The sequence below is a fragment of the Monodelphis domestica genome, chromosome 7 (assembly GCF_027887165.1).
Source record: "Monodelphis domestica isolate mMonDom1 chromosome 7, mMonDom1.pri, whole genome shotgun sequence".
NCBI lineage: Eukaryota > Metazoa > Chordata > Mammalia > Didelphimorphia > Didelphidae > Monodelphis > Monodelphis domestica.
The window spans coordinates 65,707,121-65,732,536 of record NC_077233.1 but is presented as its reverse complement, the minus strand read 5'-3'; the positions used below and the strand labels follow the sequence as shown (position 1 = coordinate 65,732,536).

General features: G+C 41.5%; 1 protein-coding gene across 5 annotated transcripts in view; it reads right to left on the bottom strand.

The window, feature by feature from the left end:
* FBLN2 (fibulin 2) overlaps window positions 1-25,416 on the bottom strand; it is a 258,583-nt gene that overhangs the window by 74,234 nt on the left and 158,933 nt on the right. For all 5 annotated transcript variants that reach the window (XM_007500354.3, XM_056804787.1, XM_056804788.1 and 2 more), the window contains one exon: window positions 27-138. In XM_007500354.3, the coding sequence (XP_007500416.2) occupies window positions 27-138 (112 nt within the window). The remainder of the gene's footprint in view (window positions 1-26; window positions 139-25,416) is intronic.

Here is a 25,416-nt window from a genome sequence, read left to right as displayed (position 1 = left end):
CAATAAGCAAGGGTTCTCTGCCTTACCTGCAGACATCACCATCAGCCCCACTCACAGGTATCTCTGTGCATTCTGCATTGTCAATGGCCCACTGTTGTCCAGCTGCACAACATGTCTCTATCAGGTCTTTGGTAGAACCTGAAGAAGAGAGAGGGAAGGGTGGGTTAGTAACTTCTCAAAATGTTCTTCAATTATAGTCACTGAAACAGAAACCTGGAAAATGGGCAAATAAGGCTCTTTCAAAAACTGAAAGGCTAATTTCCTCCAGTAGAATATCCTCCTTCTGATGTCTGGAGAGACTTTTGCAAACCAAGGAGCCTTTAGTATTGAAGTATCTTGCAGGATGAAAGAATTACAAAGAACATACAGATTGTGTCTCTTGGAATTCCTCCCTTGGAACTGTCCATTTCTAATTCAATAATGGGATGCCAGCATGTGTCATAACACTTTGATGCAACTCAAATATCACTTCTTCCATGAAGTCAACTGGAGGTGATGCTACCATCGTAGTCCTTTCTACTCCTCTTAAGCATTTATCATATTTGATTTCATGTAATTATAGTTCTATTTATAGTAGGGGAGGGGCATCTCCATCCACTCTATTGAACCAGTTCATGGAATTGTCAGATAGGGACATGGCATGCTCTCGCTTACCCATGAGGATATGGTAGACATAGGGAGAAATTGGCAATGCTTAAACTTCTAGAAGATTGATGTGGGGAGTGCTCATTGGGTAGACAACAAACCAGCCTACATTTTTTAAAAGATATATGGTTTGAAGTCACTATGTCTGAACCTAGTATTGAGGATGAAGGAAGGCATGCCTGAAATTGAGAAGGACTGTTTGTTGTTGATCTCTGGGTAAAACTTCTATGAAGTCAAATGACAACACAAATCATTGCATTACTAAGACACTTCAATGCAAACATACATTAGCCCAGCATTGTACCATCATCACTGACAACTCGGACAAGGACAGAACATTGTCTCCTGCCACGACAGGAATGCTCTGGAGTAAGTATATACTCTACAGCCATTGGACAAGGCTCCCAGCAGAAATATTCCCCCCCCCAACCCTTCCCCAAATGGTCATCAAGCCACGGGAGCCATTTTGTCAAGTTGGAAGAGTGATACTTATGCCCCCTGCAGGCAGTTGTGTGGGATTTTTGGAAGAGATACAAGAGATGACACCTTCAAGGAGTCCCATATAGTGCAGGATTGCAAATGGCTTGAGGCTCAGCTGGAAGGACTGCCCATTGGAGGAAACTTCTATTTTCCATGAACTCTGTTTTGTTTTCCATTACTATTTTTTTCCTTTGAGTCTGTGGATTATGTGCTTGCAAAGGGGTTTTGTGGCTGGCTACTACAAAGTATTATCATATATGAGAAGTCTTGGATCTTCTGGATGGAAGTCAAAAGCCAGAGATGAGAGAAATCACCCAAAGGGAACCTTGGTTCTCCATGTCATGGAAGGGTCTCTGATAAAGATTTCACAGTTATCTGTGTATATTTCATGCAACATTTCCCACCATCGTCCACCCCATATTTTTCAACCAGTCTATCAATTCCTTAAGCTTATGGGATGATGTCTTACTTATCTTCATAACTCCCCTAATAGTAACCACAGAACATTGCACACAATGGGCACTTTAATCATGTTATTCAATCAATGAAGCAATAATAAGTCAATTTTTTCTTCATAGTACTTGCCTTCTACACCACCATCATCCCTACTCTTTTACATCCTCCCAACATCTGCCTAGACTGCCCAGGGCTATGAATGACTCCCTGGAAAGAGCTGTGTCTGAGAACTTATCTCTGCTTAAGAGCCCTGTGATACCCTCTATGATATTTATCCATACTCGACTCTTAGGGGGAAATGGGCACATCTCAAGAAAACAAGCTGAGATCAGAGATTTCTTCAAAACCCAAATCCTGACAAATGTTCCAGTACCAGCACATATGCAGTCCTGATTTCTACACTTTCTCCACCTATACCATCCTGTACAATCAGCCAATCAACAAGAATATTGTTAAGCCTATTCCATGTGCCAGGAATCTTTTTGGGTGCTAGGGATACAATATAAAACAAAATAGCTCAAAGAGCTTACATTCCATTAGGGGAAACAATACCTGAATAAAAAAGCAGATGCAAATTATATGCACAGTGAAAACCAGGTAATTTTGGCTGGAGGAAAGGGGAGGCATTAGCGGATGCTGGGTGGGGATGGGGTGGAGAGCAGGGAGCAGAGCAGGAAAGGCTTTCATGGAGGAGGAGGTGATACTTTAAGGAAGCTTCTGCTTAAGTTGTGTATACTAAGCCTCTGTGTCTTCATCCATAAAATGAGCAGGTTAAATTTGATAGCTTTTAAAGACCTTTTTAAATGGAGATCTATGATCATTCTGATCCTTTCCAGCTTGAAAATTTAAAGTTTAATTCTATGAAGTCCACAGAGCTAACATGGCCCCAGTAGAGATGACATAGGGAAGGTCAAAATATGAAGGTGAGAATTGGGTACAACCCAGGCACAGAAAATAGCCTAAACAAAAACTTGGGGTGAGAGTTAGAATGTTAACTGTGAAAAACAGTAAGACAGCCCATTTTCTGGAATTGTAAAGTGTGTGAAGTTAAGGTAATACACAATAAAACCTGCAGAGAAATGCCAATGTTCACAATGATGACCCAGGTACCTACCAGATCCTCCATCAACAAGATATGTTCAGGAGATTCCCCTGACTAAGTTAGGAGCATAGATCAAAAGAATGCTAGATGGGTCATCTAGGTGGCTCAGTGGAGAGAGAGCCAGACCTGGAGATAGGAGGTCTTAGGTTCAAATCCGGGTCAGATACTTCATGGCTGTGTGACCCTGGACAAGTCTCTTAACCTCCATTGCCAAGTCTTTACCACTCTTCTGCCTTGGAACCTATACATAGTATTGATTCTAAAAAATGCTAGAGAGATTTTCAGCAAGTTGTACTGAAACAAAAATGTAGTCTTGTGCTGATTCAGTTTCCCAAGATATTTGTTTAACTGGAGTTCTCCATTCCTAGGATAGTCTTATTAGTCAAAACTTGATAGTAAATGGAAAAAAAGATGGGAACAGAGAAGAGGCTAACGCATGGCAGAGAGCTTACAGAAGAATGTTAGCCACACTTTAATCCTGGATGAGTTAGGAGAGCATAGTCCAAAAAGACAGCATTCTGGCAATGGCCAGGGGCCCACCCGGATCCCCAGAATTGTCATGAAGTGAGTCACTCCCCATCTGCAAGGGAGGAATTCTGGCAACAGGCTGGACTAAGGGATGTACGTCACTTGCTGTGATCATTTAGGAATGTGGACCTGGAAAATCATTAGGAACAAACAGAACAAGGTCTAGGAAAACACCCCCTGAATGTCTGGGGAACAGAGTCAGGATCAGCCTCCCTGGCAGGAGGACCATGGGATGCCTGCTTTGTGAATAGATCTTTCTTTACCTCCTCTCTGCTCAGTCTATTAGATTATTGGTGAAAAGATATTTGCTTGACCAGCCCCACCTCCCTCAGGGCAAAACTCTTAAAATCTCTACCTTTTCACACCTGAGGACTCAATTCTGCTCAAGAGCCTGTATGTAAGGACATTCTGATATCCATTACAACAAGGTCAAACACTTTAGTTCTGCTTTCAAATCCTGCATCATCAGACCTCGTGCTGGCTATTGGCCAATCAACAAGCATTTTACAACATTTACCATATATATACTAGGCACAGCTTCTGTCCTTAAGAAGTTATATTCTACTGGAGGGAAATCTCATGGTCACACATAAATATATAAATATATTTACATAAATGTAAAATGTGAGGCAATTTTGGGGGGCTTTATTACCTATAAGGTTGAGAAATACTTGTGTCAGAAATAGCATTTGAAATCAGCTTTGAAAAGGATTCAGGGTATCTTATTTTGCTTCCATCTCTTTGACTTTTAAAGTCTTTTATAACCTGTCTCCAAACCTACCTTTCCCTCTTCCTGAATCTGATAGTCCAGGCTATTCTTTACCAGTGGTCCTCCATCTCCCATCTCTGGGTCTATGCACTGGCTGTGTTCCCCTTGACACTCCCTCCTCACTTCTGCTCCATAGAATCCTCAGCTTCCTGCAAAACTCAACTCCAGCTCTATCTTCTTTACCAAACCTTTATTGACTGCACCCCCACCAGCTGAGAGGACCCCTCCCTCCTAAATTACCTCATAATTATTTTGCATTTATTCTGTTTGTATGATGTGAAAACCCAAACATATATATATATATATACACTCACCCAGGGTATGGTCTACACTTAGCACGCCCATTACTTTCTCTATGCCTTGCCCACCCTATTTCTCCTCCTAGCATTCCTTCCTCTGTCCCACCATATTTCCAAATCTTCCCATCCTCCATTAAGTTTATCACTCTTATTTTAGTTGTAATTTTAATATTATTTCCCAATGATAAGCAATAATAATTTTCAACATATGTTTTCTGAAACTTTGAGATTCCAGTTATCTCCCTTAGATCCTTCCCTTTCCAAGATGGCAAGCGACTTGATCTTGGCTACATATGTGCGATCATGCAAAACATATTTCCACATTGATCATGATATGAGCGAAAGTCTACCATTTCTCTCCAATGTCAGAGTTTTACAGCTTATTAACTGATCACATATTGCATGATCACAATTGTACAAGGCAAAGTGTAGGATAAAGGAGAAAGCCATGTCCTTGTCCTCAGTGGGCTTATGGTTTAGTTGGGGAAATAAATTTCATGGCCAGGAAACAACTAGATAGCAATATATGTCATTAACTAATGAAGGGATTAAGGGATAAATGAATGTCATCAAACTGCAAATTGAAGAAATGTTTCATGGCTAATATTTATACAGCACTTTAAGGTTTGCAAAGAGTCCTACAAATATTATCTCATTTAATCTTCACTGCAGTCTTGGGAGGTAAGTGTTATTATTATCCCCAACTTAAGAATGATAACACTAAGGCAGGCAGAGATTAAGTGCATTGCAAAGGGTCTCACAGCTAGTCAATATCTGAAGTCAAATTTGAATTCAGGTCTTCATGACTCTGGGTCTGGCATTCTATCCACTATGTCACCTTGCTGCCTATGTTTTTATATTTATTAGGAACCAAGTATGTGCCAGGAATATGGGGGGGGGGGTACTGACGAGGCTACAAACACGAACAAGTCAAATCTATCCTTATGCAATTTATGGTCTGATAATAAATATAGGATTCCAGTTGGAAATAACTCATTCTGAAGATGAGAAAACTAGATGACTTAGCATAAGTCACTTAGCCTCTCCAGCCTCTAATCCTTCATCCATGATGTAATGACCTTTAACTTTCCTTTAACACTTCCTTCAACTCCAAAGCTATGAGATTTGAATTCTAGGAAGCCTAGAGACTTTAAGTAGTTCCAAAGAAGATGGCACCATTGGAGGGAGGCTTCATGAGGCTTGAGTTGACTTTAAAAGAATTTGTAGTCATCTGATCAACTGAAATGAGGCAGACAAAGCGTTCTGGGCAAAGGGAACATGAACGAAGCTGGAGAAGTGCAAAGAACAAGGCATTGGGCTGGAAATAGAGAGCTCATTTCTGGTTCCATGGCAGCCTTGGCTTTCCAAAGGCTCCATCTTAACTAGAGTAATGTTGGAGAGGGCAGGCTAAGGACTGCCCACAACTTCCACTTGGACAATAGCATTTCATAAACAACAGTAGAAGAAACCCTAGCTGGAAGATCAGAGCGGGTGTTCTCCATAGAGCACTAGATTCATAGTCTGACACTACCTATGTGAATTTGGGCAAATCACTCATCCTCCTTAGCCTTTTATTTCCTCATCTGCACAATAAGAGAGTTGGCCTTAATGGCTTCAGAGGTTCTTTCCAGTTCTAAGGCTTTGATCCTAGAAGTTCACCATCTGAATATCTGTTTACTTATCTAGAAAACGTGTAGGACTCAGTGCCCTCTAAGAGGCTTCCCAGATCTAAATCTAAGGTTCTGGGCCTCGGTTTCCCTAACTATAAAATGAAGGGGTTGGACTCACTGGCTTTTGAGGTCCCTTCTACCTCTAGATCCAGGATGCTTGAGGAGGGTCTTAACTTCCAGACCATTTCTATCTTGTACATATTGAAAATGTTTCTCAATCCACCTCCTCATTGGTGGAGGAGGCACCAAGCTCCATTCAATATTTTATAAATTCCATGTGATTTTCATCATGCCTTTTACACCCCCTCTTTCCCCCTTTTCAAACAAATGAATGGAAGGATTTTCCTTTCAAACAAAAGGCTGTCCACCCCTGCTAATGATGGTGTTCAGCCACCTCCAAGCACAGGTGCCCCCACATGATGGAGAAAATTCAGCAGCAGAGGAATCAAACTTCTAACGTCAAATTCCCAGGAGCCAGAAACAAAGAGTGAATGCTGGCTGGGATGAAAGCCCGGACGTGAAAATGATGGGAAAAAAAATTACCTTGGCAGAATCATCCAAAAGTTTCAGAGAATAGCCACCCCCGCCTTCCCCGCCCCCCTTTCCTTTCTCTCTAACTCATTCAGTTCCGCTCTAACACTCCACCCCAGGCTAGGCTGAACATATACATGTATGTGACCTTCCTTATTGCTCTCTGGGGAACTTTCATTAAGCCCACTCAGGGCAGGATGTGAGTGCCAGATTTTGTTATTCAGAGCTCACACTCAAAGCACTTAATCTCCCATGTCAAGAAGCTCATTTTAGCTGGGTGGAAATAGGAAGAAGGTTAAAGTGACTTCATCGTGCTGCCAAGACTGGCTGCCTCTGTAGGGGGTGAAAATCTGCAGTGACCCCCAAGGACTCTGTCCTTGGGACTGATAGACTAACAACAAGGAAAAGACCAGGCACGACTGACGGCTGTAAAATATATTACAGGATGACAAACCCTTTGCCAGAAGTATGATCTTGACCTGAGGCATTCCTTATTCATCATTTGTGAGTCTTGACAACTTGAGAGGAGTTTGCCAGGCAGTTTGAAATTTCTGATGGGAAGCTTAAGTCTCCAAAGGAAAAGCCTTCTCTTGGGGTTGTCTCAGGGATTGGGGATGGAAGGAGCTATGGTAGGATATCTTGGAGAACCCTGAAACTACTAGGAACTTCTTGCCTCTTCAGGCACTCTAGGGAGAAGCTTGGCTGGTAGTTGTCCTTAATACTCAAAGAGGACCTAAATTATATCATTGAGTGATGCCTCTTGAACTGTGCATAAATTGGATTTAAGTGAAGCAGAGTTGCCCAAAGCCGTTGGCTTCACTCTCTTCCAGAGTCATCAAATCCAGTACCTCTGGTGTGAGGGCTTGCTGGGCCCTTTTCTGGGGTGCTTTCATCCTTTGGTATCCACCTGCAACCCAGCAATCACCTGTGGCTCCAAGAAGTTGTAGCATGTGCAGCAGCCACACTCCATTAAACTATCAGAGCAGGTGGGCTAAACTAGATAAAGGGTAACTAGTAAAGCACAAACTCATCACTGAATTAGGGAGGTGTCTACTCTACGCACACAAAGACTTCCCCTAGCAGAAGGGTTGGATGAGAACAATTTATTCCAGGGGACATGAAGGGAGAAAGTAATAAACTATAAAGACATTGAAGGAAAAGTGTGTCCTCCTCTGCAGATAGCAGAAGGTCAATGTGGAATGGATGCCCAACAAAGAAGTCTATTGTCTTCTTCTAAGAAGTAGGGGGAAGTCCAAGGATGCTTTAGCACTGACTACAGGGGGGTCCTACAGTTAAGGACAAAGGAGTCTCTAACCTTCAGGCATTGGGTAAAGTGTATCAACAGAAGCACCTAGTAGAAAAGCACTAGACTTGACAGTTAAGAAAATCACAGACTCTAAGTTGGACAGGACCTCAGAGGCCATATAGTACAAATAAGACTTAAATGAGAATTCCCTTTCCAGCTTTCTTGACAAGTTTGCTCATCCAAATTTTGCTCAAAGACTCTGGAGAGGAGAGAACACCTCTGGAGGCAGCCCATACCACACTGGGATAGCCCTGATTTTTTCCCAACAAAGCTAAATTTGCCATAGCAATTTCCACCAAACATCCCTAGTTCTACTCTCTGGGGCCAAGCAGAGCAAATCAAATCCCTCTTCTAAGTAATAGGCCTTCAGCTGATTGAAGACAAGTTATTGCATTCTTCTAAAGGCTTCTTCAGACTAAAAAAAACCAAATTCCTTCTATCAACAAGGTTCTTCAACATTCAACATTCCTGCTCTAGACTTGGTCCAGGTTATCATGCTCTTTCCTAAAAGAGAAGACCTAGAGTTGATCACAGCATCCCCATCTCTAACCAGGAGAGCTAAATCTTCATCCTGTCATTGATATTAGCTAGTTGTCAGGTATCTTACCTTTCTATGCCTTCAATCTCTCATTTATCAATTGGAGAAAGTAATGGTGGTTGGCCACCAATCAACAAACATTTAGGAGAAGGAAAGGAGGGATAAATTGACATATGTAGGTAACCGAAAACCAAAAGAAAGCAGTAATTTTTAGAAGCATTTATAAAGTAGTTACTCTACACTAGGCACTGGGATTACAAAGTAAAAAATGAAATGGTCTCTATCCTCAAGAAGGACGTTCTCTTGGAGGAAACATATATTCATATATATATATATATATATATATATACATATATATAAAGTAAATATAATGTAAAGACAATGGTGCAATGGATAGAGTACTGGGCTTGGAGTCAGGAAATTATTCAGTCATTTCAGTAATGTCCAACTCTTTGTGACCCTATTTGGTTTTTTTTTTGGCAAGAATACACTAATGGTTTGCCATCTCCTTCTCCATTCCAACTAATTTTACAGATGAGGAAACTGAGACAAACAGAGTTAAATGGCTCTCCTACAGTCACACATCTAGTAAGTATCTGAGGACAGATTTGAATTCAGGTGCTCTTGGCTCCAGGTCCAGCACTCCATCCACTGTACCTAGGGAATTCAGGAAGACCTAACTTCAAATCTATCCTCAGATACTTACTAGCCATGAAATCCTGGGCAATTTACCTAATCTCTGCCTGCCTCAGTTTCCTCATCTGTAAAATGAAGATAATAATAGCATCTATTTCCCAGTATTGTTATGAGGACCAAATGGGATAATTTTAAAATACTTAGCACAATGCTGGAACATAGTAAATGTTATTTAAATGCTTGTTATTGTTACTAATTGTGGATAGGGGTAATACGAGCAGTTGAAGAGATCAGGATAGCCTCATATATAGGGAGTGGGGAGGAGAGCTATGATGCTAAAATGCCTAAACATTTAAGTATAAAAAAGAGTTGGGAAAGAAAGCATCTAGAAAGGTTAATGTACACTAAAGGAAAAGACCATGAAAACCAAGATAAGAAAAAGAATGAGAATTTCACTTTACTGTATAGACAAAGAATTATGAGTGATTATGAGTGATTCCTTCTATTCGTGGGTGTAGAATTTTTTTTTAGTTTGTTGATGGTAGGAAAAAGAATGGCAAATATACTCCCTATCAAAAGACCTTTTGTGCCAAAGTAATAAAAAAGCCTGTGAAAAGAAAATGAGATAATGAATAGGAAAGTGCTGAGAACCCTAGAAAAGGCTTATCAGGCTCATTCTCTGGATATCAGCGGAAAGGGACCGCAGAGGTCGTCTAGCCCAGTCCCCCTCCACATGACCCTTATTTGTAGTCGTCTACTTACAGACCTCCAGGCATGGGGACCCACCAGCTCCCAGGGCAGCTCTTTTATGGTTCAGAGTTTTTTTTCCTTACCTTGAATTGTGCTCCTTGGCAATGCCTTCTTTTTCCACATTCCTCCCAATGTGGCCCTCTGGGGCTAAGCAGACCAAGTCTGATCTCTATCCCACATGGCATCCCCTCAAATATTTGAAAGCACCTACCATGCCTTTTAGCTTATCTCTTCTCAATTCAGTTCAATTCAATTGAATGATTCTATTAGTACAATTATGAACCTATCTATCCCCAGGTTTGGGAGTGCTGGGGATTAAAAGACAAAGGATAAATTGGCCTCTGCCTCAGGGAATTTATACTCTCCTGGCATGGGGAGCTGCTGGGGAGGAGGGTTGAGAAAGAACATCTGCACAGATAAGAAAATACAGAAAAAGAATATATACGTGGGTAAGAAAATGCAAGATACATGCAAAATAAAATAATTCTCAGCATTGGGATATGCACTCATAACTGGGCAACCAAGAGAAGGTTCCTATAGACAGATGCCTTGATCTAAGCCTTGAATGGAGTTGAGATATTCCAAGAAGTGGAGAGGAAAGAAAGCATTCCAAGCTTGGGAGAAGGGACAGGAATAGAATGCTGTGGACAGGAGAAAACAAATAGGGCAGTTTGGTTAGAATATAGCCTCATGAGAGCTAGTAACATGAAAACTGAAAGATATGTTGCGAGCTTGACTGTGATGGATTTTATTTTTATTTATTTGTTTTTTAAGCCCTTACCTTCCATCTTAGAATCAATACTGTGTATTGGTTTTAAGGCAGAAAAGTGGTAAGGGCTAGGCAATGGGGATTAAGTGACTTGCCCAGTGTCACACAGCTGGGAAGTATCTGAGGCTAGATTTGAACCCAGGAACTCCCATCTTTAGGCCTGGCTCTCAACTCACTGAGCCACCCAGCTGTCCACTGTGATGGGCTTTAAATGCCCAATGAGTTTGTTTTTACCTTTCATTGTACTAAGTAGTTAGTGAGGCTTCCTGAGTAGGGGAAAATAATAATAATATCTATTCTTCTGGCAGATCCACTTCATGATTGTTTGGAGGATGGAATGGATGGAATGGGAAGAGAAGATGAATATTGCAATAATTCAGGAAAGAGGTGATGGGCGCCTGATCTGAAGGTTTCTTTACCCAGTTTTTGTATGGCATGATCTCCAGTCTTCTCACTATCTTCAGTTCTTAATAGTCAGGATAAATTGGAGATAATCTTGTTTGGAAAAAGCTCTGAATTTGGAATCAGGAAGACTCATCCTAAGTTCAAATCAGGGTCTAGAATTGTACTAGCTGTGTTACTTATTCCTGTTTACCTCAGTTTCCTCATCCGTAAAGTGAACTGGGTTGGCAAACCACTCCAGCGTTGTTGCCAAGATAACCACAAAATGGGGTCACAAAGAGACAGACAATTCAGAAACAACTAAACAACAAAACCCGACATATCTTGTTTGCATGTTATTACTACCTTTAGTCCCTGAGTTCCTTCAGAGCAGACACTGTCTTTTGATTTTCTTCGGCTTCATAGTGCCTGGCATATACTAGAGGCTTATTAAGGTTTATTTACTGACTACCCAAGTCTTTTTTGCCAATGTTTTCACTAAAACGTGATGCCCCAAATTCATTCCGATATGTAGTCAGACCAGGACACAGGAGTCAAACATGAGGGGCCATCACTTCCCTTTCAGCCCTTTCCCTATTCCACCCCCAACAGAGGCAGTGACTAGGGGAAGGACAAGTCTGGCCAGCTACATCCAGTGAACGATGGCTCCGCCACCACAGGGCCACTGACCTGCTGAGAATAGCCCTGATACCACCTGCGAGATGGTGGGGTGAGACGAGCTACTACAATATTCCTCCCCCCCCCTCCCCCTTTCCTTGGAGACCTAAACCCATAAAAAGTTCCTGGAGATGCCTAGATCTCAGGTCCAACCATATAAGGGGTTTGCATCCGGGCCCTATTCAAACAGGATGTTTGACTGATAGCTTCTGAATAGCAGGGGAAGTCAACTTCTTAGCATTCTGTAAACAGACCTAGTGAATGAATGTGGCTATCAGCGTTTGAAGTGCCAGCGTTTGAGAATGGCAGGGGCTCAGGGGTTCAACCTGACCTTCTGCTCTCCTCTCTTCCCCTCCCCACAGGATGTTTAAGTCACTTATTGATTTTTATTAGGACTGTAAAGACTCCAAACGGGGAGGAAGGAATTGTAAGCTCAGCAATCTGCTAGCTTTCTCCCTTCTTCCCTCCCACCTCCCTATTGAATCATTGAATTCCCTTTGGTTCAAGAGCTGGAGAAGGTTGATGATGGAGACCTAAAGTCTTTTTCTGGCTAGGAAGAGAGCCAGGAATTAATAGGGAGAAGCTGTGCTTTAGCTCACCACTCCATCTCCCTTCTTTGTCCTTCTCTGATTAGACGTGGAGACTGGATTTGTCAGGCTCTCACCAGCAGACTTCCTTTCACCATTGCAAATGGGAAGCAAGAGATCACGCTTCTGTTCTCTGCCTCGCCTACCCTGCCAGTAGATGACTGGTCCTGTGCCCCTCTGAAAAGCACTGTCAGGTGTAGGAGTTGGTATTTCAGCGGCCTCAATCCCTGCGTCAGGGACACAGCGGTTCCTTCAACTGTGACTCATCAAACCAGAGAATGTCAAAGCTGGAAGGGACCAGAGCAATCACCAAGTCCAGCCCCCTCATGTCAGAGATGGGGAAACTCAGGAGTGTCTCCTGAGTGTAGCTGCCCACATGAGCTGGCAACGCTACCAAGACAACAGCTCAATCAAGGGAGGACGGGTGCGGGGAGAGGAAGAATCAATTAATCAGTCAATGACTATGTGCCTACTATGTCAGTTACTAAGCAGCCTACTGTGTGCCAGGCATTGCGCTAATATCTAGGGATATAAAAAGAGGTAAAAGCAGGCCCTCCTTTCAAGGAGCTGGCAAAAATAACCATTTATATAGTGCCTCCCCAAGTGCTAGGCACTGTGCTTAGCGCTATTTCACATGTATTATCTCTGATCCTCACAACAATAAGTACTTTTATATTATCCCCATTTTATAGTTGAAGAAACTGAGGCAAATAGATGTTAAGTGACTTGCCCAAGGTCACAAAGATAACACATGTCTGAGGCAGAATTGGACTCTGAGCTTGGCTCTCTATCTACTGCACCATAAGCTGCCTCAAGAATTGAATAATTGGTAGGAACCCTAGATGTCTTATATTCTTCTGGAGATTAGATCCATTTTTTAAATCCTAAAACCATATATTCAGAGCAACAATTGACCTCACAGGCTCTCTCTCATTTTATAGTTAAGAAAACTGAGGTGACTTGGTCAAGGTCATATAGGTAGTAAGTGTTAGGGATGGCATTTGAACCCAGATCTACTGTCTCCAGAATTAGCATTCTTGCTGTTATATCACACTTACTATAATGGAAAACACATTGACTCAGGAATAAAGAGACATTAGATCTAGAATAACAAAACAGGTTAGCACCTGGATACTGTTTCTCAGAGTCTTCTGAATCTTGGTTCAATGTACTTTCCATTAGCCTACATTGCCCACATGTAGGCACTTTCTTAGGAATGAAAATTGATCCAAATTCCATTAAAATGTATTGAGTGGGGGCAGCTGGGTGGCTCAGTGGATTGAGAGCCAGACCCAGGGACAGGAGGTCCTGGGTTCAAATGTGACCTCAGATACTTTCCAGCTGTGTGACCCTGGGCAAGTCACTTAACCCCAATTTCCTGGCCCTTACCACTCTTCTGCCTTGGAACCAATACACAGTATTGATTCTAAGACAGAAGGTAAGAGTTTTTAAAAATGTATTGAGTACTTACATTATGCATAATAGTGTTCAGCTAAGACCCAGTTCCTGTCCTCATGGACATTATAGTCTAATAAGGGGCTACCAAGCACATAGATAAAGAATTCCAATGCACAGTGAGCTCTAAGTCAAATCAAGTCAATAAACATTTATTAAGCTCCTGCTAGGCACTGCACTAAGCTGGGAATACAGACAACCCTGCCCTCAAGCAGTTTATCTTCTAATATTCTTTGTTTCAGTTTAAATAAATAATGTATTTATTCCTTTGTTAGTTTGTTACATTAATTCTTCACATATCTCCCTCCCTTCTTCCCTTCCCTGCACTAGAGAAGGCATCATTTGACAATAAAATAATTTTTACACATTTAAATCTAAAGCTCCATCATATAGATTTCTACTTATCAGTTCTTTTCCGGTAGGTAGACATTCATGGCTGTTCTAAAATTCTAATGAGAAAGTCAGCCTATAAAAAGAAGCTGAAACAGAAGAGGGGAAGTCCCTAGGGAAGGGGGGAGCATCATGGCAGAGAAAAAAGCCCAGAAAGTCAAGAGCAAAGCTTGGGAAGGAATAAAGGAGTGGACAGGGCTGGCCTGGGTCTATCCTTAACTTAATTGTACCTCAATTCAAGGCAAAGATGCTGAACATTCCAGGCACAGGGAACACTGTAAGTATAGACCTTTTGAACCACAATCTAAAAGAGCATATGGATCAAATGGTCTGACTCCCCCTTGGGCCCACTGGGCTTCTTGCTACTTCAGATCTCAGGATCTCCTTTGGCTGTCTTCAAGTTAATTTTCTTGCCCATCTGTTTGTTTTAAATTAGTTACTCCAGAATCTTTCCAGGTTTGGAAGTTGGGCTCAGATGGCATGAATTCCTGGTACCTCCAGATGCTCTTTCTCAGATACAATCGAAAACCAGGCTCCAACAGTTTTCTCTTTTCCAGGCACCTGGGATCAGGCCAATCTTCTTTGAGTTTTCAGCTTCTCCTCTTGAAGCAAGGCTTGAGAGCTAAACCAGGTGGAGGCCTCCTCCTACCTTCTACTTAGAAGGTTAAACATCCTACACAAGAAGAAAAGTACACATGTCCTCTGTCTCCCTTAAAAGACCCATCAGGTTGAAAATTTTTTTGATTAACTTACAGAGTTAGATAGCAGCTTAATTTAGAGGTAGAAGATTAAAGCATATGGTCCTTTCCTGGTCTTCAGAAATACCCTACCTGCCAAGTAATTTAAGACATTTAAAGCTTTCCATAATTTGGCCCCCATCTCCCTTTGAAATTATTTCCCATAGTTCCCTTGGGTCTTGGTCAAAGTAAATAGTTCCTATCTGTCCTCTTGGATTTGTGCTTCCTTGCCTTGATGGATGAGGCAGCTGAGTTCAGAAGATAGGGTACTGGGTCTGGACCAAGGAAAGCTCATCTTCCTCCATTCGAAACCAGCCTCAGACACTTACTAGCTGTGTGTTCCTGGGCATATCACTTAAATCTATTCGCCTCCGTTTTCTCATCTGTAAAATGAGCTAGGGAAGGAAATGGAAAATCACTCTATTATCTCTACCAAGAAAATCCCAAATGAAGTCATGAAGAGTTGGACATGACTGCAATGAGCGAACAGAATGGAGCAGAAGCCATGATGGATACATTCTAAGCAAAGGGCTTCCCCCTATCTGGCACACCATCCTACTCATCTTTGCTGAAGTGCAATTTTATTCAGTACAATTATTGATTGAGTACTTGCCCTAGACAAGGCAGAATGGTACAAGTAATACATATCAGAAGTGGCATTTAAACTAACATCTTCTGACTCCAAAGCCAATGATCTTTCTACCATACTGTTTTTCTTCACTAAAATACCTTGAAGACAGATGCCATGGTTTGTTCTTTCCTGTGATTTCCCCAGTTCTTAGCGTAAGACAGTGCATAGTAGGGACTCAGAAAAAGGACATTTGCTGAATAAATAGTATACATCCAGTACTTTCACATCTAATACAGTGTGCTTTAAACTAAACAGTATGGGGGAAAATGAAGACTAGATGTACACACACACACACACACACACACACACACACACACACACGTATTTCCTAAGTAGACACTATAAAGAGTAGCTACACAAAGAAGGAAGGACAATGGTAACCAGACAAAAAATTCACAGGAAGCAAAATCCAAGAAACCTCACAGTAAAACCCAAGATCTCAAGATCTAAATGTCAAGAATGTTGGCCACCAATTCAGATCTAGAGATCCCAATACAAGGAGGCAAAGTTAATCTGACAGATATCAGACAGGTAAAACCTATATTGGACTGTTGCTCACAATGGGTATGCTTTATTCAAAAGAATACAAGGTATAAGGATAGTTACATAAGTGTGTGTATGGTGGGGGGAGGGATAGCATTGTATATCTAGAAGTTGTACTTATGTAGAGAAATTCAGAACCAGAGAAGAGAAACATTATGCAGAATAATTAGGTGAAGGTCAAAGGAGAGAGAAACAGAAGTGATTTAATATCATGGGAGTACACTACAGACCACTTAGGCAGAAAGAAGAAATATATGAGGAATCTGAGAAGCTGAGCATGAGCCTGGCAAAAAGACATAATATAATCATAAGGAATCTGACTTAAAGAGACATCTGCTAGACATATTTCTGCCCCTATCAAAACAACCAATGACTTCCTGACTTGCCTTAGCAATAATTTCATCTTTTATCAAGGTAGAGGATGACTCCCTCAACAAGGAGACATTTGTTTTTGAATCTGATAATAACTGACAATGTGACAATGAAGAAATGGTCACTGGAGTCAAATCATGGTAACTTTAGGAGAAAGAAACCACTGCATTCTACAGAGACAGAGAGGGGGAAGAAATGTGGTCATAATTTGGCATGCACCTTAGATTTTGAGAAAGCAGATTTCAAAGGGTTCAGAGGAAAAACAAGATTTTGTGAACTAAAGTAGTTCAAGTAAAGTCAGCCCAAGAGGGAGAAATTCTGAAGTTATAAAGGAAAATTATTCCAATGAGGAAGAAAAATTATATTTGTCTGAAGAAACCAATGTTGATGCATAGGGAACTCATTAATTAAGTTAGATTTTTAAATGAAATGTAGAAAGAATTGAGGCAAGGCCAATAATGGAAGATGAACTATATGCACTGCCCTCCAAAAACAGGATCAGGAATGGTACAACTCTAAATGAGTTGAGGCTGATGAGGGAAGCTAAAGATAAAAAGGGTTTTTATCACTCTGTATTGAGAAATGGAGTATTGAGGAAAGTATTGGACTTAGAGAGGAGCTTGGTGGCTCAATGGATAGACAGCCAGGCCTAGAGATGGGAGGGCTTGGGTTCAAATCTGTGCTCAGATACTTCCTAGCTGTGCGACCCTGGGCAAGTCATTTAACTTTAGTGGCCTCGCCCTCACCACTCTTCTACCTTGGAACCTATATTTAGTATGGATTCTAAGACAGAAGGTAAGGGTTTTAAAAAAAGTAGAGGACTTTTGCTTGGGGTGGATGTGATGATGATAACCGGCAGAAAGCAGAGGAACAGGAGGGAAGCCCTTGGCCTGGAACGCATCCATCAACACAAGGAGAGAGAAAAACCCAGGACACAGATGGGAACTATTCAGTAATCAAGTTTGGCTGAAGCCCAGAGGAGCAGAAGGAAAAAAAGGTTTCAAAGAGAGATGGGGGCCAAACTGTGAAAAACTTCGAATGCCTTAAATTGCTTGATAGCGATTTAGTTTCTGTTTTCTCTGGAATGGAGAATGACCATTACACTGGAAATAGTAGAACAAAGATGGTGAATAGAGTTGACAGCCAAGATAAACAGGGAGATAAGAGAGCACCTTGCCCCTCTTGATGAATTCAAGTCCCTACATCCTCAACTCCCGAAAGAAGTGGCAGACACTATTGTTGAAACAGTCAGAGATATATGAAAAGTTATGAGAAATGGAAGAAATGCAAGATGACACATGTCCTGATTTTCCAAGGAAAAGCAGGTGAGCAAACTTTGAACCAGTGAGCTTGACATTGATTCATTGGAAAATTCTTAAAAAACAACAACAACCTTACCTTCTGCCTTAGAATCAATACTATGTATTGGTTCCAAGGCAGAAGAATGGCAAGAGCTAGCCAATGGGGATTAAGTGACTTGTCCAGGATCACACAGCTAAGAAGAGCCTGAGACCAGATTTGAACTTAGCGGAAAATTCTTGAAATTAAAGATCATTAAAGAGAAGGTTTGTGGATATCTTAAAAAGGAGGCTTTTGTCACAAAGCTTTAGCAAGAACATGTCAGGCCAGACAACCTTATTTCCTTTCCTTTACTAACTTAGAATACGATGGGAATGCTGTGGATTCTCTAGACTTTTGACATAGCTGTTGATAAACCATCTCATGTTATTCCATTTGGAGAGGTATGGATTTAATCATAATGCAAACACTGGATTCAGAACTGGTTTTATGGCTGGACTCAAAGAAGAGTAGTCAATGGGCCAACATCATCAAGGAAGAAGGTCTCTAGTGGAATATTCCAGGAACCTGTGTTTGGCCCTTGGTTGTTTAACAAGTTTTTCAGTCAATTGGATAATAGCACAGGCAGTAAGCTTATCACATTTGCAGAGGATACAAACCTGGAAGAAACAGCTAACGCAGTGGACAACAATATCCGAAAGGTCCTTAACAGGCATTGAGCTAGGTCTAGATATAAACTTCAATAAATTCAGATAACGGTAAAGACATACAATTGGGTTCAAAAAGTCAATTTTACAAGTTCAAGATGGTAGAAACATGAACATTTAGGAGCTCAGAAAAAGTTTGGGGGGAGTATTGGTAACCCATGAGCTCAATACGAGTCAGTAGTATAATGTAGAACCAAAAATGCTCATGTGATCTTGGGCTCCATTAAGAGGAAGGAAAGGAAATGAGCATAACATTTATTAAGTGCCTTCTCTGTGCCAGGTACTATGCTAAATGCTTCACAAATATCTCATTTGATTCTGATAGCAAAAAAACCCTAGGAAGATGCTATTGTTATCTCCATTTTATAGTTGAGGAAAATGAAGCAAGCAGAGGTTAACACAGAGTCACACAGCTAAGATGTGTCCAAGGCTGGACTTGAACTCAGATCTTCCTGATTCTAGGAGTATCACTCTATTCACTGTTCCATCCATTTTTTAGGAATAAGGAGGCAATGGTCTCATTGGTCTCTGTTCTGACAGACCTCCTTTGGAATATTGTGCTCAGATCTGGGCACCATGGTTAAAGAAAGAGCAGTGATAAACTGGAGAGTGTCCAGAGGAGGGCAACCAGAATGGTGAGCTGCCTTAAGTTCATGACATATGGGATCAGTTATAGGGACTGGACATGTTTAGTCTGGAGAAAAGAAAACAGGGTAAACATTTTAGTTCTCTTCAAGTATTTTAAGGATTACCGTGTGAAGGAGGGTCTGGCTTTGTTCTGTTTGGACTCAGAGGGAAGAACAAAGAGCAACGGATAAAAATTATTGGTCATTAATTTTCAGTCATGTCCAACTCTTCATGACCCCATCTGGGGATTTTCTTGGCAAAGATGCTGGAGTGGTTTGCTATTTCTTTCTCCAGCTCATTTTACAGGTAAGAAAAACTGTGGCAAACAGTGAAATGACTTGACTAGAATCACATACATAAGTGTCTGAGGCCAGATTTGAACTCATGAAGATGACTCCAAGCCCAGCCGTCTCTCTACTATGCCACCTAGCTGTGTGGGTATGTTACAGAGAGGCCAAGTGAAATTTAACATCAGGAAGAATACCAAGAATACCTTGTTGGATATTTCTTAGCGAGGGTGCCTCTGGTGCTCGGTTGGCTTAGAAAGCTCCTGAATTCCTTTCTAACTCAAATTCCATTCTTCTAAGTAGCTCTGATAGATAGTCATGGACTTCAGTTGCGCCCAACTTTCCCTGACTCCATTTGGGATTTTCTTGGCAAAGATACCAAAGTGATTTGCCATTTCCTTTTCCAGTTCTAAGGAAACTGAGGCAAATGGTGTTAAGTGACTTGTCCAGGGTCACACAGCTAACAAGTATCTGAGGCCAGATTTGAATTCATGAAGAGAAGTATTCTTGATGCCAAGCCCAGTGCTCTATCCACAGTCATGGACTAGTAGTCAAGAAAATCCAGGTTTGACTACCACCCCAGACACTTATGTGACTCAGTAAATCACCAACTCTCTGAGCCTCAGTTTCCTTACCTGTAAAATGAGGGAGCTGGACTCAAAAGACCTCTAAGATCCATAGCCTCTCATCTATAAAATGGGGATAATAATAGCAGCTACCTCACAAGGTTGTCTTGTGGATTGAAGGGAATATTGTATATAAAGTACTTTGCAAACCTCAAAGCCTATATAAATGTGAGCTATTATTATTACTTGTCATTGGGCTGACATTTTCTGCTGCTTGCAAGGCTGCCTTTATCACCTGCCTTGAGAATTTTCATAGATTAGGCACTCTCCTAGGCTAGCACTCAGAGAGGTGACCACATCACTCTCAGTTCTTAGCCTACGACTCTACGAGCAATTCCTCTGGCATAATAAACGGGGAGAAGCTGACAGCTTTGGAGCGAGCCTTTACTTTGGGGGAAGGGTTGAGCCACTTGGTTTTTTTCGCCTCTGTGTGTTTTTTTCAAGCAGTCTTAAGATGGAAAATCACAGCATTCAAAAAACAAGACAGAGACAATTCGAGCTCGAACAATTAGAGGTACATGCAATGACTCATTCGAATCAGACCTTTGAAGCAATCCTCTTTTCCTCATTACTTTGGGCACGCAAATTTCAAAACAGCCTTTCAGGCTTGACATTTGGAGTGATCATCAATGGCACATTGGGCGCTCATTCGGCTACCATGGTGAGGAGTCTAAATTTAAAGACAGCAACGGCACCGCCAGCATTGAAATTACAGAGAGGGAATTCCAAAAGCTTCTCCCCCATTCCCACCCCTCAACACTTAGGAATCCATCCCTGGATCCCCGGGAGCTGGATTTTGATTAAGAGAAGGGAAAAACTTTAACGCAACATGGAGCAGACCCCTGGGAGGCTCATTGCTTCCTCACAAAAACAGCCCAGGGCATCCATTCAGCAAACCCGACCAAGAGAAAGGAAGACGTTCCATCTTTTTGGAACTAGTGGCAGGACTGCAAGATGCTCCTGGATCCTTGGGGAAAAGCGCATTCCATCAAAACAACATGGTCTCCATCTGCTCAATGCTGGCTGACTATGAGATATGCCGTTCTCGGAGGCAGAAGACTTTGGTCCAATCCTAACTCCTCAACCAGATAGTGGTGTGAACATCTGGAGCCCACCTACCTTTTCAGCCTTCTTTAATGTTATCATGTATGCTCAGCTCTAGCCAAATAGCCCTGCCAGCTGCTCTCCATTCATCTTCTGCCTCCATGATTTTTGCACAAGTGATAAAAAAAAACCCCACAACATTCTGAAATTGAAGTCGTAAGCTGGGTTCAAATCCTAGCTCAGCCTCAATACTGGCAATACTCCTCAGTTTCTTTGTCTGTAAAATAAGAGGATGGGACTATGACTTTATAATTCCTTCTCCCTCTCAATCTATGAGACTCTTGAAATATATTTGTATTAGTTTGTTTTTATTTGCCTACTTTTATACATGTTGTATTCACCCCATCTCTTATAAGCTTCTTGAGGGCAGGGACGGTTTCCTTCCTGGCTCTGTATTCCTAGGAACTAGCACAGAACTAGCACATAGTATATACTTAATAACTATATATTGAATTGAATTAACATCTCTCAACTTGCCTTTTTTCATCTGTAAAATGGAGCTAGTACTACCAAGGGTTGGGGTGGTTGTGAGGAACATGGAAGCGTGCCATAGACCATAGTCATGTGATGACTGAAGACCATATAGATGGCAACAGCTGATTAAGCTATTGAGGCAGGTAGAAAATATGGTGGATAGATTGTAGGACTTGGATTCAGGAAGACCTGAGTTCAAATCCCTAGTTCTAGAACCTTGGGCAAGTCACTTAACCTGTGTCAGCCTCATTTCCCTGATGACTAAAATGTGGATAATAATGACACCTATCTCCAGGGTTATTGTGAGGATAAAATGAGAAACATAAAGCATTTTATAAATTTTAAAGTATTGTATAAATGCTGACTCCTGCTACTACCACTATTATTATTTTAAAATCTTACTTTCTGTCTAAGACAGAAGAAAGAGCGGTAAGAGCTAGACAATTGGAATTAAGTGACTCACCCAGGGTCATACAACTAGGAAGTATTTGAGGCCAAATTTGAATCTAGACCTTCTTGACTCCATGCCTGGTATTCTACCCACTGTGTTACCTCGTTGCCCCTACCCCTATTACTATTATTAAGATTGGGGAACAAACCCATCTTGGCTTTCCCACTGACCAGGTATGAACTGATCCCACTTCCAATGGGGAGAAGGTAGCAGCTATAGGAATATGTGTAGGAATCCCACACATAGACATGGGATATATATGGATCTTCTTTTTCTCCAGGGGAAATAGGTTTTGACATATCAAGAACCAGAAGATTTTTCTTAGAGAAGAACATAGGAGAATATTGGTGGAAGGTACCCGATATAATTTCCTCCAGCAGCTATTCAGTGAAGCAAGAAGTTATTTTCCATGGAATTCTTGCCCAGCAGAAGAGGGGAATGGGGGATGAATGCAGCCATTGATTCTTGCCAGAATGCAAGGTCTCCCTTACTTAAAATTATGAAGCAGGTAAAGATTAGGGGCAGCTAGGTGCTACAGTGGATAGGGTATTGGTCCTGAGGTCAGGAAGAATTACCTTGAAGTCAAATCTGGCCTCAGATACTTACCAGCTGTGTGACCCAGAGCAAATCACTTAACCCTGTTACCTCAGTTTCCTCAGGTGTAAAATGAGCTGGAAAAAGAAATGAATGGCAAAACCACTCCAGTATCTTTGCCAAGAAAACCCCAAATGGGGTCACCCAGAGTCAGACATGACTACCACCACAAACAACCGTAATAATAACAACAGGTACGGGCTATCTCCTTTCACAATTTCTCTCCCCAGAGATCCAGCACCCTCCTATTTCCATCTGGACATCTAAAGACCCCATCACTGGAATTCTACCAAATGCTGGGCAAGTCCCATTATCCCTTCAGCAATCAAAACTTCCATTCCACCTCCTCACTGGGATTAATAGGACTAGAGTTCCAAAGAAGGCATTACAAGTTAGTGATGGTTTAATGAGTTGCCCCTAAAGAGAAGCAATGTCCTACCTTCCCAGGCTTCCTGAATTTTACTGCTCTCCTCTGCCCCCTCACTTGCACCTTTTGGTCTCCCCAACTTCCTTCTCCAGGAGACCTCTTCTGGTCCCTGCAGCTACTTGTTTCTTCCCCTCTGAGATGATCTTCTATCTACTCAGCACATATCTTCTCTCTTCCTCATTATCTCTATGTTTTTCTCCCCATTCTAAAGTGAGTTTCTTGGAGACAAAGGTTTTATGCCCTTTCTTTGGAACCTTAGCACTTAGCACAGTGCCTGGCACATAGTAAGTTTAATGAATGATTGTTGACTGAGTCATTGACCATAGTCAGAGGATTTGGGTTCCTACCCTGGCTTTGCTGCTTACTACCTATTTGACCATAGGCAGATCAATTAACTTATCTGGGACTCAGTTTGATCTGTAAAATGAGAGTATTAGACCAGATGATTGTGTAACATTTGCATCTACTTGGGAACATTTCATGCCTTAATCCAAAGAAGATAATAGTGGCATCATTTCAAGGACAGTGGGCAATCTAATGGTGGATTTTTTCCATTAAAAAATTTAATTCCCTAAATTTGTGAAAACAACAATGACTCAGGAATGATCTTTGTGGTCATCCCCATTAGAGACGCCATCATTATGCTCCTTCCCATTTAGTGAGAGCATTTAATCATAGGATGGGTAACTATATTACCTCTGATCTGGGGCAAGCATCATTACTACCATGAACTCAGTACAGAATAGAGCCATTCAAATAGCTATTAAAATGTGACACGGGGGCAGCTAGGTAGCACAGTGAATGGAGTCAGGCAGAGACAGGAGGTCCTGGCCTCCAACACTTCCTAGCTGGGTGACCCTGGGCAAGTCTCCTAACCCCCACTGACTAGCCCTTATTGATCTTCTGTCTTGGAATTGATACTAAGGCTTACAAAAATAAATAGAATGAAGCATGAACCCAAGTGAAGCACCTGACAAAATAGTACAGAATGCTATACACAGATTGCTTCTTCATTCCATCCATCTCTTACTCTGGCAAAAAGGAATGGATTTTCTGTATTTGATTTGTGAGGGAAGGAAGGCTTCCAGAGAGGATGGCTGGCAGAGATGGATGGATTCAAAACAGAGAACATACCTCCCTTTGGCTTCTCTTTTCATAACTGTGTCCTCTAGCCAGTCTTGTAGCTCAGATTTCCTTTATTTCTAGGTAATTAGGGGCCTGTTCCATTATTTGGCTAAACCTCAGTGTTGTGACAAGTCCCAACAGAACTGATCCATCCTGTGGTCCCATCTGTTCAAATACCTCATGGTGTGTGTGGGGGAAGTTATTCTTTCTCTCAGAAAACCATGTAGATTTTAATGATGCCTTAATCCAAAGGAGTTACTAATAACTGAATTTTCAGTAGAAGAGAAAGGCAAGTAGAGAAAATATCACTGAAGATATGGGATTGCAAGGGAATTTAAGTCTTTTGTTTTCTTTTTAAGCCTTACTTTCTTTCTTAGTAACAACTCTGAGGCTTAAGAGTAACAGCTTAGGCAGAGTTAAATGACTTGCCCAGGGTCACATAGCTAGGAAGTATATGAGATGAGATTTGAATCCAGGACATCCCATATCTAGGCATGCTGCTCTATTCACTGTGCCACCTAGCTGCCCTGGGCATTTAAGACTTACTGTGGGACCTCCCAGCAGAGCCATTCAAATTTTAAAAGAGAAACATCATCTTTAAAGAAGTAAATCACTAATGGTAGAGTTTCTAGCCTAGGAGTGGTATTTTGAGAATAAGGGCCTCCATAATTTTCCTTTATAGGTGGTTCTGTCTAATCTGCCCAGTCTAGGACTAGCCTTTTGGGTGCCAGTAGTGTCAGATATGAAGTCAGAGGACTTGAATTCGGTTTTGCTCCTACCCCATGAAAATCAACTCTCTCTGCCTACCTTTCAAGTTGTATTCAGTGGGAGAGCTCCCTCCTTTCATCTTGCTATTGGTTTTAGACTCCTGTCATTTGGAGGAGCTTTTAAAAAATTGGTTGGGAAGGATTGTCAGAGAAGTTTCAGCTTTTGCTGCTACTAAACTGCCATCTTGGTGCTGCCCCTCCCTGAGGACTTGAGTTCAAATTTAGACATAGTACTTGCTCTAAAATAATGATTTTGGCCAAATTACTTAATTTCCCTGAGTCTCAGTTTTCTCATCTGTCAAATCAAGTCAGTGGGTATTTATTAAGAATTTACTCTGGTGCTAGGCATTGTGTTAAACACTGGGGATACAAAGAAAAACCCAAATAGCCCCTTTGCCCATAAAGAGTTCACAGTCTAATGGGGGGAGGCAATATATAAATAAGTATGTATAATAATGATCATAATAATAATAGCAAACATTCACATAGTGTTTACTATGAGCCAAGTGCTTTACAAGTAATATCCCATTTGATCCTTACAGCAATCTTGGGAGACAGGGATGGTTATTATTCTCATTTTACAGTTGAGGAAACTGAGGCAAATAGAAATTGTGACTTGCCCAGAATCACATAACTTCAGGCCTGGAGTCAGGAAGACTCATCTTTATGAGTTCA